At 35.6% G+C, this 13,824-nt stretch overlaps 1 protein-coding gene across 1 annotated transcript; it reads left to right on the plus strand.

Annotated features, from left to right (window-relative positions):
* Positions 1-4,850: 4,850 nt before the first annotated feature.
* On the plus strand, positions 4,851-8,336 carry LOC140151967 (uncharacterized). The gene is made up of 3 exons (XM_072174268.1): positions 4,851-5,237; positions 6,606-6,741; positions 8,030-8,336. Exons 1-3 carry the CDS (start codon positions 5,058-5,060, stop codon positions 8,122-8,124), a joined length of 411 nt encoding a protein of 136 aa, XP_072030369.1. The 5' UTR covers positions 4,851-5,057; the 3' UTR covers positions 8,125-8,336.
* The last annotated feature ends 5,488 nt before the right edge of the window (positions 8,337-13,824 follow it).

Here is a 13,824-nt window from a genome sequence, read left to right on the forward strand (position 1 = left end):
AAATTAATATGCGACTTTTGGTAAAATATCATAAATATTATCATGCACAGTTGTATAATTGCAGAAAAGCCCGGGCAGAGAAGTGACAGTATTTGCCAATAAAATAACCTGTACAATGTTAATACTCTATTTCCAAATGTTTTAGCCTATGAGTATTCATGAAGCTTTTAATCGGATCATTGATTACTTGAGTCGGTGTCGAGTCACTTTTGGGGAATGGAGATGGCAACAAAGGCTGTGGCATAGGAAAGGGACAGCTTCTCCCTGTGAGAATTGTTGCCCCCCCGGATGCTGGCCCACCCTGATATTTAAGTTTTTATGTGCATTTTCTTGGTACTTTTAAACATTTTTTTCCTTTTGTCAAATTTTGCCATCTTGAAATTTGCCTTCAACCATACCAACCCAGAGAAAATAAAGGTAGAGAAGTGACACTCCGTACAATTAACGTGCAGACGGCCTATACCGATGTGAGGACAGAAAATGTGACTCTCCTGCTAGTCTCGGGCGCTGGCCAGACTGTATGCGGTATGAACAAAAACATAATTAACTGGTTGTGTAGGAGACTAGCAGGAGAGTCACATTTTTCTGTCCTCTGCTGTCCTCCGGAGTGTCGCGGTCCTGACCAACCCTGGCTGACACTATACAATTTTAAATACTGCCCTCACTCATTTGTAGAAATTAATTGGTGACGGGCTGAGTTTACTAAAAGAAAATTCCCGAAGTCGCAATTTTGATTGATTAAGAATTACTACACCTGGCCAATTTTGTGCTTATTTTGCATTTTTCTCAAAACTTATAGCACATTGGTGACAGGTAAGATATGTATATTATAGGGGCAAGGACTACAACTACTGCACTGACAATTCAGCACCTCAAAGCAAGTAGTTATTGATTTATTGATCAAATATGGGTTTTCCCTCATTTTTGACTGTAACTCCACAACTGTTGTCTCTGCTGAAATAAAATTTCCAATGCAGTAGTTGTAGTCCTTGCCCTTATAATATGCATATCTTACTTGTCCACAATGCGCTATAATTTTTGAGAAAAATGCAAAAATAGGCACAAAATTGCACAGGGGTGCAGTACCCCCTTAACTCGGTGATTAAATGCTGTTTTCTACAAAACGAAGTGCTTGATTTTTTAACTACATACAATACTTTCCTATTGATAATCTTGTTAAGCTATTTACCACAAAATGTTGGGTTCTGTTCGTAATGGAAGCCTAGAAAATCAGTAAGCTTATAGAACATGCTGCGCATTGATTTCATCACCGTGGAGCAGTGCGACTAGTTGAAGACTTGTAACAGAGGGGGAAAATTAAGTGAATTTCAGGAGGGCCAAAATCAACAAATTTTGATTTCAGGAGGGGGGGCAAAATCAACAAATTTTCTACAAAGTTGAGGTTTTGTAAGTTTGGGTGTACACGGGGATTTTCAAGACTCAAGAAGTGTAAAATATTTTGTCATGTAGAGAGAGATTATATTTTGGTATTTTTTAAGAAAGTACAAAAAGTACATCATATGTGTAAATTTAACAATGTATAACAATTAACATTCCTACAAAACATTTGAAGGGCTGTAAAATATTATGTGAATAATAAATGAGTTAAATTACTTGGATGCATTTTTGCATACAGAATCCATTCCAAACAAAACCCTTTTCAGCTGTAATAATTGTATGGCCAGTGGGAAAAAAAATAAGGGCTTTCCACTGATTTGATACCAAAATCCTTATTTTAAGAAAAAGAGGGGTGATGCTGTAATAACCATTAATGTATTCTATTGTTTAAGGGGGTACTACACCCCTGGCCAATTTTGTGCTTATTTTTGCATTTTTCTCAAAACTTATAGCACATTGGTGACAGGTAAGATATGTATATTATAGGGGCAAGGACTACAACTACTGCACTGACAATTCAGCACCTCAAAGCAAGTAGTTATTGATTTATTGATCAAATATGGGTTTTCCTCATTTTTGACTGTAACTCCACAACTGTTGTCTCTGCTGAAATAAAATTTCCAATGCAGTAGTTGTAGTCCTTGCCCTTATAATATGCATATCTTACTTGTCCACAATAATCTTCTATAATTTTTGAGAAAAATGCAAAAATAGGCACAAATTGCACAGGGTGCAGTACCCCTAACTCGGTGATTAAATGCTGTTTTCTACAAAACGAAGTGCTTGATTTTTTAACTCCATACAATACTTTCCTATTGATAATCTTGTTAAGCTATTTACCACAAAATGTTGGGTTCTGTTCGTAATGGAAGCCTAGAAAATCAGTAAGCTTATAGAACATGCTGCGCATTGATTTCATCACAACAGCAATGGAAGTAGATTCAGACAAGCAGGAGGCAACTGATGTCTGCACTGCCTATCATGTTGAGTTACAAAAGAAAGCTGAACTACTTTGCCAACAGAGAGTTGTAATGAGTGACATCCAAATGCTCACTAAAGATGTTCATAATCTATCGGAGGTAAGTTTGTGACAAAATGCCATGCCCACCAGGCCCCATTTTAGTATTGATCATTAGATATTATTATAAGCAAGCTAATTATTAGTTTTAAGACAAAGTGAGGGAAGTTTTCCTTACAATCATTTTCCTTCATCGATCACTTTTATTTCAAATGTTCCATTTTTAAAGAGGATTGTCACTCACATTTTTCCGAACAAAACTATAGGCCTATAGGTGACCCCGCCATCCGGTATTTATTTTACATGGCGCTACAGTGCCTACACTTACGCTTTTCAACCCACAATAGAACGGGGAGCAGTGCGACTAGTTGAAGACTTGTAACAGAGGGGAAAATTAAGTGAATTTCAGGAGGGGCAAAATCAACAAATTTTGATTTCAGGAGGGGGGGGGGCAAAATCAACAAATTTTCTACAAAGTTGAGGTTTTGTAAGTTTGGGTGTACACGGGGGGATTTTCAAGACTCAAGAAGTGTAAAATATTTTGTCATGTAGAGAGAGATTATATTTTGCAGTATTTTTAAGGAAGTACAAAAAGACAAAAACTACATCATATGTGTAAATTTAACAATGTATAACAATTAACATTCCTACAAAACATTTGAAGGGCTGTAAAATATTATGTGAATAATAAATGAGTTAAATTACTTGGATGCATTTTTGCATACAGAATCCATTCCAAACAAAACCCTTTTCAGCTGTAATAATTGTATGGCCAGTGGGAAAAAAAATAAGGGCTTTCCACTGATTTGATACCAAAATCCTTATTTTAAGAAAAAGAGGGGTGATGCTGTAATAACCATTAATGTATTCTATTGTTTAAGGGGGTACTACACCCCTGTCCAATTTTAATGCCTATTTTTGCATTTTTCTCAAAAATTATAGCGCATTGGGGACAAGTAAGATATGTATATTATCGGGGCAAGGACTACAACTACTGCACTGGAAATTTTATTTCAGCACAGACAACAGTTCTGGAGTTACAGTCAAAAATGAGGGAAAACCAATATTTGATCAATAAATCAATAACTACTTGCTGAATTTTCAGTGCAGTAGTTGTAGTCCTTGCCCCTATAACATACATATCTTACTTGTCACCAATGTGCTATAATTTTTTAGAAAAATGCAAAACTGGGCACAAAATTGGGCAGGGGTGTAGTACCCCTTAAAAGAATTGGGTTAATTCTTTACAGCAAATAAACTGACAGGGTGAATACTTTCAATAAAATATGATATTTCAAACTTTACAGATCTTAAACTTGGTTGTGTGTGTGAAATTGGTGTTGTGTTTAGAGTTTCTTGGAGGACAAAATGCAAAGTGCAAAATATTATGGAGTTCATGTGCAAGCCCTGAAAATAATTATATCATTTAAAGAGAATTTATGATTTGTATCTTTTCAAAGTCACACTACCATGGTCAACCTCATAAACTCAAATTCATGACTGTTGGGTTGAGGGTCAAAAATTGCACAAAAGTCTTGATTAATGAATGTTAGTCAGAAAGAATGAACAGTTTACCAACCCAAAGTGTTACAATTAAACAAGACAACAAATAAATACAAATCCCGACTGGCACACAACCCAACTTGAAAAAAAAAAATGTTGGGTTGGTAAACTGTTCATGAAGCTTTTGATTGGATCATTGATTCGCACCTATTCCATAAGTTGATTTTGGTGTCACTGAAACAAATTAATATGCGACTTTTGGTAAAATATCATAAATATTATCATGCACAGTTGTATAATTGCAGAAAAGCCCGGGCAGAGAAGTGACAGTATTTGCCAATAAAATAACCTGTACAATGTTAATACTCTATTTCCAAATGTTTTAGCCTATGAGTATTCATGAAGCTTTTAATCGGATCATTGATTCGCAGTCGGTGTCGAGTCACTTTTGGGGGAATGGAGATGGCAACAAAGGCTGTGGCATAGGAAAGGGGACAGCTTCTCCCTGTGAGAATTGTTGCCCCCCCCGGATGCTGGCCCACCCTGATATTTAAGTTTTTATGTGCATTTTCTTGGTACTTTTAAACATTTTTTTCCTTTTGTCAAATTTTGCCATCTTGAAATTTGCCTTCAACCATACCAACCCAGAGAAAATAAAGGTAGAGAAGCGACACTCCGTACAATTAACGTGCAGACGGCCTATACCGATGTGAGGACAGAAAATGTGACTCTCCTGCTAGTCTTGGGCGCGGGCCAGACTGTATGCGGTATGAACAAAAACATAATTAACTGGTTGTGTAGGAGACTAGCAGGAGAGTCACATTTTTCTGTCCTCTGCTGTCCTCCGGAGTGTCGCGGTCCTGACCAACCCTGTCTGACACTATACAATTTTAAATAATGCCCTCACTCATTTGTAGAAATTAATTGGTGACGGGCTGAGTTTACCAAAAGAAAAATCCCGAAGTGCGAATTTTGATTGATTAACTCGGTGATTAAATGCTGTTTTCTACAAAACGAAGTGCTTGATTTTTTAACTACATACAATACTTTCCTATTGATAATCTTGTTAAGCTATTTACCACAAAATGTTGGGTTCTGTTCGTAATGGAAGTCTAGAAAATCAGTAAGCTTATAGAACATGCTGCGCATTGATTTCATCACAACAGCAATGGAAGTAGATTCAGACAAGCAGGAGGCAACTGATGTCTGCACTGCCTATCATGTTGAGTTACAAAAGAAAGCTGAACTACTTTGCCAACAGAGAGTTGTAATGAGTGACATCCAAATGCTCACTAAAGATGTTCATAATCTATCGGAGGTAAGTTTGTGACAAAATGCCATGCCCACCAGGCCCCATTTTAGTATTGATCATTAGATATTATTATAAGCAAGCTAATTATTAGTTTTAAGACAAAGTGAGGGAAGTTTTCCTTACAATCATTTTCCTTCATCGATCACTTTTATTTCAAATGTTCCATTTTTTAAAGAGGATTGTCACTCACATTTTTCCGAACAAAACTATAGGCCTATAGGTGACCCCGGCCATCCGGGTATTTATTTTACATGACGCTACAGTGCCTACACTTACGCTTTTCAACCCACAATAGACCGTGGAGCAGTGCGACTAGTTGAAGACTTGTAACAGAGGCTGATTCAGTTTGTTGACATTTTGTTTTGACCTCGAATCAAGCATATTTCGGGCCGATTTCGGTAAAATAAGGGTTAAACACATGAACATGTAGAGGAGAGTCTTTATTTTTGTTGTTGGCTGGAGGCCCCATGTCGAGAAGTTATAGAAATGGTAGTATTTTGGCCGATTTGAAAAGGGACAAACCACAGAAAACTACAAATTTGACTTCTGAATCGGATTTGTTGTCAACGGAGTTCAACGGCTTGTGACGTCACTCCGGGGTCACCTATTGTCACTATACCACCATTGATGAACACTTAATATAGGCTAATTTGATCATATCTCATCTTGTCTATCTCATAAAACATTTAACTCACTTCGAGTGTAAATTGCATACATAACATTTGTATGTAGGTTCATGCGTAAACAATGGTGTCCAAATTTGATAGCCCACTCGATGTCTTTCACATGTACCATTTATTCAAGTCATTAGGCTAGCAGATATGCTTGTTCCAAAAATGTAAAAATCTGAATTTTGGATATTCTGAGAGGATTATTGGCCAAGGCTGGATAAATATTTTCTGTTTCCCAACTTTCTATTCCCTGACTGACTTGATTCAAACCACCAAACTCTGAATCTGAAAATGTCCCAATAGTAATACCAATTGGACCGAAATTTTGTCTCCGTAAAAATGAAATCTAGATTTTCCAACTGATAAGTCCTATAACACTAGAACTAGGCATACCCGTACCCAAGAGCTTTTAGTGTCGGGAGTTTAGGCATTATGCAATTTTTTTCGCGAAATTCAGGTACTCTCTTTTAGAATTTGCAGGAGAGCATCAAATAGCTCTTCTGGAGCATTCAAGGAGAGTTATTTAGAGCATTTACAATAGTGTAAGGAGAGAATGGTCATTGGTCAAATAAGGAAAGCTAAAACTCTCCTGTATCAGATTTAAGGAGAGCAGTAGAGTGTGATTGCTCTCGCTCTCCTCGAAAGGCAGTTCCTGAAAATGAAATGATAATACATCAAATGTTGTTTTATTGTGTACATGCAGGAGGTCAAGAAAGCCTGTTTGGTAAAGAAATGGGGTAATCAGACAGCAGACAATGCAAACCAGAAGAAAGACTTACCAGAGGAACAAACTTACCAACTATGCAGGGAGGTAATGGAAGACCAGGATCTTGTTACAGGTATTACTATAGGATGGATGGACTAAAGGCAATCTTAAACTATCCTCTTCAAACCCAAGCCTTATTTAAAGACCCATTCAGTGATCCCAGCGCAATTGTAAATTGCTTAAAAGTGAAGGATAAGTCATTCAAATTGTAATTTGGTATTTTTGAAATGACAAATTTGGCAAAAAACATAGAAAACAGCAGTACTAAAGAAGTTGAAGCCCCATTCAAATACATGAAGCTAATTTTGATACTGTCAGTATCTAAATTCCAGATTCGTGTAAAATGTCTTATTTTGTCTTAAATACACGGCTTTCGGCTGAACCACTCGCAGGCTATGTTAGCACATGTACCTATGACAATAACAAAGGTACCAAAATATGAATTTTGATGATTTTTACGATCGTCCGGATGAGCAAATCACTGAATGGGCCTTTAAGTAATCATCGTAGATCATATTTCAAGTAGCCCAAGAGAGGTCTTCACACGATAGGCTACAGGCTTCATCACGTTACACAATTTGTTCCAGTTTAATTGGGGTGAATCCTTGCGAGGCTAGAGCCAAGATTACATTGTAATCATTTTGATAGTGGGTATAATACGCAGATTTAGCGTTTCTCTCCCGGAAGTCAATTTGTGCCGAAATTCCTTCCCACAATGCAATATGCATATTGCATAACAAAGGAGATTGATTAACCTCCGAACTGTATCTATTGTTATGCAAAACGCTTATTGCATTGTGGGAAGGAATTTCGGCACAAATTGACTTCCGGTAGAGAAACCCTAAATCCGCGTATTCAAATTGAACAGAACCATTGTAACTATAAATGAGATATTAAGTTCTTATTGGGGACCGTTCACAAACACTTGTAAAGGGGGTCCTGATGCAAAAACATTTTTTCACTAAAATTTTTCGGGGCCCCCCCTTTACAGACCTCGAAAATTTCAGGGCCCCCCTTTTTGACATGAAAATTATCGGTCAACCCCATAGAAAAGCATATAAACTCAATTTTCCCAGAAAAAATTGTGGTCATTTTTTTCAGGGACCCCCTTAGGAGGGTCTAAATTTTTCAGGGTCCCCCTTTTTTTGCATCAGGCCCCCCTTACAAGTGTTTGTGAACGGTCTTTTGATGAGATCCAGCCTTGTTTGTCACTTCTTGAAACAATGCAAATTATAAATCACCGACTGTCATTAAAGTATGTGTTATCAGAAAGAAACAAGTTAATCAAAAATATGGTATGCATTTTTCAGTGTATCTATGTAAATGGGATAATGATAATAAAATTCTATTTACTTTTTCAGATATTGTTCAAGACCTTCAGCAGCAGCAGTCACAATTGGATTCAGAGGTTGCCAAGGTCATGTCAAAGTTGAAAGGTTACTATGCCAAGAGCTGATGTCATACTACTAAACCGAAGAATACATCGTGGAACTAAAAATACATTTGGCAAAAAAAAACTTGTCAGTGTATTGATTTTAAAAGGCGTAACATTGTAAGAGTGAATGAAAAGTGCTGCTGATCATGCTGCTGTACTGCAAAGTTTCCCAGCAGTGCTGTGTCTTCCTCAAAAAGCAGAAATGGCAGCACAGCTTTCCTCATACATAAGTTTGCCCCCCGGGGGGTCACTCCCATTGTGGCCTGTACACCATCCGCGATAATGAAAACGCGTAAAAAGGGTCGTTTTTCGTGGGTAGGCACGATACGCGCGTATCGCGTTTAGGGTGTCAAAAACATGAAAAAAAAAAAAAAAGGGTAGCAAAATTGCAATTGCTAAATACGCAGAAATGAAATTTAGGGTATGAAATTTGATACTATGAATGAAATCCCTGTTTAGGGTGTCGTTTTAGCCAATGGTTAAATCCTTGTTTAGGGTGCTTTTCAAAAGTTGATTATCGCGGATGGTGTACAGGCCACAATGGGAGTGACCCCCCCGGGGTTTGCCCCTGAAATGTGCACCTTTTAAATCATGGTGTAGACTTCATCCATACAGGCCGTATCAAAATGTTTGGTACCCAACGTCTTAGTGTGTATTGACAAGCCTGCTTCTTCAATAGGCAACATTGGATCCTCTTCAAATACCCAGGATTTATAGTTTTATGAACTTTCATAACATTTTTCTATAAATATAGTAGCTCATATGTTGCATTTCGCTGTGGTTGTCTCGTCCATAATAACTGGAAACTGATGGGTACCAATCATTTTGATACACCCTGTATGGGGATTCATTGTAAAGTTGAGTGAACTGATTGATAATCCCAATTGAGATTTTGGCATATTTTTGCTGCATGAACACCAGTCCAATTTTAAAACCTGGGATGTTTTGTTGAGAGGGTATCAACAAAAGCTGGATACTGTATTCAACCTAATTAGCATAATAAGTCCGAATATTTCTCGTCAATAAAGTACTAGTGACTAAAATAAGTCAATATTATTGTTTGGCAATCCAATAAACAAATATGTGACCCGTTCATGAGATTTCATGATTTGAATAAAAATGTAAGCACTAGACAATAAGCTTTAAAATTATACCAAAATTATATAAATAGCTTCAATACTTTTCAAGAAAAGGGTAATTTTGTAAATGATATCTTGATATTTTTGGCATATTGCTATTCTGAGTAATGGGCAAATTAGTTTCCTGCCTTACACAAGACCAGGACACAGGATTGAATAGGGATTATCATACTGTTATTTATTGATTACATAAAGTACTTTCAAGGATATGAAAGTCTAACTTAGCCCCATAGTCAAATACCATGAAATTAAGAATTCCAAAATTTGATTTTTTTTTTTTTTTTTTAAAGGGAATGTCATCTTTAAGGTTACGGAGGGTGAAAATTCCACTCAACTTGTCTTTTGTTTTTTAATTTTTATTTATGAAGTATATGTATATATTAAACATCTCAGAGATGTAGATTGAAAAAATTGTATCAACAAAGTATTTTTTAAATTATTTTTGTGTATCAATATTTGCTCTAGATATCCCACAGCACTAATTCTTTTTAAAGACAGTTCTTGTTTTAAGGGACACTACACCAAATCCTTCCGCATTTGGTGTAACTCATGGAAGAAAGAGAAGGTGTGAGGGGCTATCATTTTCTTTGGAAGGGGGAATCCCAAATATACATGGGGGGCCCGTGGGTTAGATTTTAAAAGGTATGTCAACATTTCCTGTCATCCTCCCCTGGCCCTGCTCTCGGCCAGCCTAACTTTGCCAATGTGGAAACTTTAAATGGCCTAGATATTATGATGCAGATTTAAATGTTTCTGTAGTGTTTCCTAAGCCTTATAAAGATGCACTGTAAATGTTTGCCAAAAACTGCTCTCCCCTCCCCCATTCTACCCTCCCCCAGGACTCATAATTATTATGCACCTAGTTACTTTATTGTATTTTCACATGTATTTCAATGGGACATTTATTTAGTGATGTGCCCCCTTATAGTGATTATTATTCCAGTGCATGAACTGGCAACCCTATCATTTTCATTTGATTGCTAAAATCACTGAAGCATATGCACAGTGGAGCATGAGTATTCAACCAGCACTATACTAGACAAAATCAATAAAATAAGTACTATCACCTTGGCCCTGGCAACACTAACTAGCATTGTAAACAAGTTAGCACATGGTTTGAACATGATAATAGATAGTGTGGAAGTTTTGGCAGAAATTTGTCAATTTCTGCAAGTTTTGTGAAAATCAATTGATACTTCCCATGCAGTAAGGATTATCAGTAGTTATACAGGAGCACTGCACCTGGAATATTATGGGATTGTGAATTGATACTGTGAAATAGCAGAAAATGTGAGTACTTGAAACTAAATGTGTGGATATCTCAGAACTCCATTTTGGACCATTTGGCCTGATATGCTGAGATGAAATAAATTATTTTTTTTTTTTTTTGTAGCTGATTCATAAAATTTTGATATGCATGTGTTAGCTGATACTTCAAAGAAATATTTTATGGAATAATTGTGTCAATATATTGGCACACTAAATTAATATTGTTGTTGCAAAAAGACGACATTTACCCCATCATTTTCATTGACATTCTGTGAACATGTAAGCTTACTGTTTTAAATCAGGAGGACCTATCGAAAGAATAAATAGGTACATTATTTCATTGGTTTGTTTGTAACACATATGCGAAATCGGACCCTCTCCCCATATTTTCCTGGCCTCTTTCCCAAAAAACCTCATGCTCATGAAATTGAACACAAATTGAAACACTTACAAAGTACATTTGTGTATGAGCTATGACGTTAAAAGTATTACAATAATAATCATTAGAGTGTCAACTTTAAGATGAAGTATGATTTTTAGGCCTGCCATGTTTATTTTTTGAAAAACAAAATATTTTAGGTGGCTACGTGCAGCTAATTTGCCTACACAAAAGTTCAAAATTCTGTATAACCTTAAAGGCCTATAACTCAAAAACATGTTTGGCGATTTGTTCCAGATTTTATTGAAGCTGGTCACATGTGTTATTGTGTGATTGTCTGGTTGATTATAATAATTGGACTAGAATAATGCATTTCTCTATAATACCAGGTATGCATTCAAATTTTGTCAACTTGGACACTAATTGAATTCATCAAGGTTTGAATTAAAGGCCTGCTGTACCACAGCAATACTTAAATTATGGAATGATTATCAATTACGGAATTGCAAATCAATTTGAAAATGTAGTACTGTACTTTTGAATAATGGGTCGTGGGGGTAATAGAATAAGACTTAAACCACCATGGTAGTAGTATACTTCTATAATGATTTTATTGATACCTCTGTCTTCATATACATATTATTGCATGGAGTACTTACAAAATTGAATGTGAAAGAAGTTACAAAAGATACCGAAAGAAACCAGCCTAAACAGATTCATTAAAAAGTTGAGCATGGGTAAAAATAAAATACATTACAATAAAATTGGCAATGGAAAAATAAAAGCAGCCAGCTGATAACAATATCATGTAACATATTACACAAAGAATATTATTTGTTGTTAGGTAACTATAGGGCTGCTAGGAATACGGAATTTTGTTATTTGTGGTGCAATTCTCATATTTTGGCTCCAAATGCATTTTTCGACATTTGGGGGAAAATTCAAAATTTAAAAAAATTCACAGATTTGGAGAGTCCCTTGACCTATCATTTGACTGCAAATGATCATTTGATTGACTGCAATCATTTGTGGTTGATTTTTTTTAATTAGAAAAAGGATCGCCATAAAATTACAACTTTGTATCCATATGGGGCAGATTTGTGCAACTTGTATTCACTTCAAAATCTATTCAAGATATAGAAATGTGTACAAAACCAATTAGATCTTCAATAGGTTATGCAGTTAACACAAGTTACAAATCTTCCCCTTTTGGATACAAAATTATAATTTTATTTTCCATTTTTTTAAAAATCAATCATGAATGATTGCAACACTTGGCGTTCAGTACAGGGACTCTCTAAATCCGCGGAAAAAAATTTGCCTAACATCCCCAGGTAAATACAATCTCATTTAAACATATCGATAGTAGTAAGTAACAATGATCAAAATAATGATGCCACAAGATGGCAAAGAAACCTTTCCAAAGAAGTTAGCTTTTACTACAACTTGGAAAATTGACAGCCATAGGTAATGGTTCATTTATGTTAAAGTTCCCATTATTTAAAAGTGCTTAAGGGGGTACTACACCCCTGGCCAAATCGATATGTTTAAATGAGATTGTATTTACCTGGGGATGTTAGGCAAATTTTTGCCTATTTTAGCGTTTTTCTCAAAAATGATAGCGTGTCAGTGACAAGTAAGATATGTATATTATAGGGGCAAGGACTACAACTACTGGTCTACTGCACTGGAAATTCAGCAACTCAAGGCAAGTAGTTATTGATTTATTGATCAAATATTGGTTTTCCCACATTTTTAACTGTAACTCCACAACTGTTGTCTGCTGAAATAAAATTTCAAGTGCAATAGTTGTAGTCCTTGCCCCTATAATATACATATCTTTGTTGTCACCAATATGCTATAATTTTTTGTGAAAAATGCAAAAATAGGCACAAAATTTGCCAGGGGTGTAGTACCCCCTTAAAGGGCTGTTTTGTAAGTATATGGATTTATCACTTCCAGGAGCAATGAGTCAAATAATTTGTCACTAAATTATCTGCATGTTTCCTGAAATTGATAAACCCTGTTACAAATTAAGTGTTTGTCTATGGTACTATATTTTTATACATAATAATTATATATTTATATGTATACTGTGTATCTAATATTTAGTAATAAATGATTACAGTATCTGGTACATCAAAGAGGCATTGATCACACACAATAAAATTTGACAAATATGTCAAGAATCATAAAATTTATTATTATCTTATTTGTCGTCAGTCACCCCATACCCATCCTTCAGGTAACATACATCCAATTTGACTGCTCAGTGCCAGAAGTAGGCAAGTGTAATAGCTGCCCTGTGAACATTTTGCAATTTACACACAGTATATTGTACTCATCTACTAAGGCTGGCATTTTCGATCGGGTAAACGCGCACCCGCCCGAGATTACATAACCCGGGTAGTAAATACCCTCCCCTGTTACTCAAAAAAAAAAAAAAAAAAAAAGTTTTTATTTTTTCGGTTTTGTAGTGTCCCTGGACCTAGACCTAAATGCCAGGATCATTCATGGTTGACCTAAAAAAAAAAAAAAAAAAAAAAAAATTTCAAGATATTTTGTTATTTTTTATATGAAAATTGATAATTTGTATTCATGTCATAGTCTATTAATGATTTCAAAATGCATTCAAATTCAATACATTTTGAAATCATTAATAGACTATGACATGAATACAAATTATCAATTTTCATATAAAAAATAACAAAATATCTTGAAATTTTTTTTTTTTTTTTTTTTTTTAGGTCAACCATGAATGATCCTAGTATTTAGGTCTAGGTCCAGGACACTACAAAAAAAAATAAAAAACTTAAAAAAAAAAAATTATTTTATTTATTTTTTTTTTTTTGCAATTCAGTACCGGTTACCCGCCTGAAAATTGCGGCGGGTACCCGGGTACAAAATTACCCGAAAATGCCAGGCCTATCATCT

This window comes from Amphiura filiformis, chromosome 5 (genome assembly GCF_039555335.1).
Source record: "Amphiura filiformis chromosome 5, Afil_fr2py, whole genome shotgun sequence".
Lineage (NCBI taxonomy): Eukaryota > Metazoa > Echinodermata > Ophiuroidea > Amphilepidida > Amphiuridae > Amphiura > Amphiura filiformis.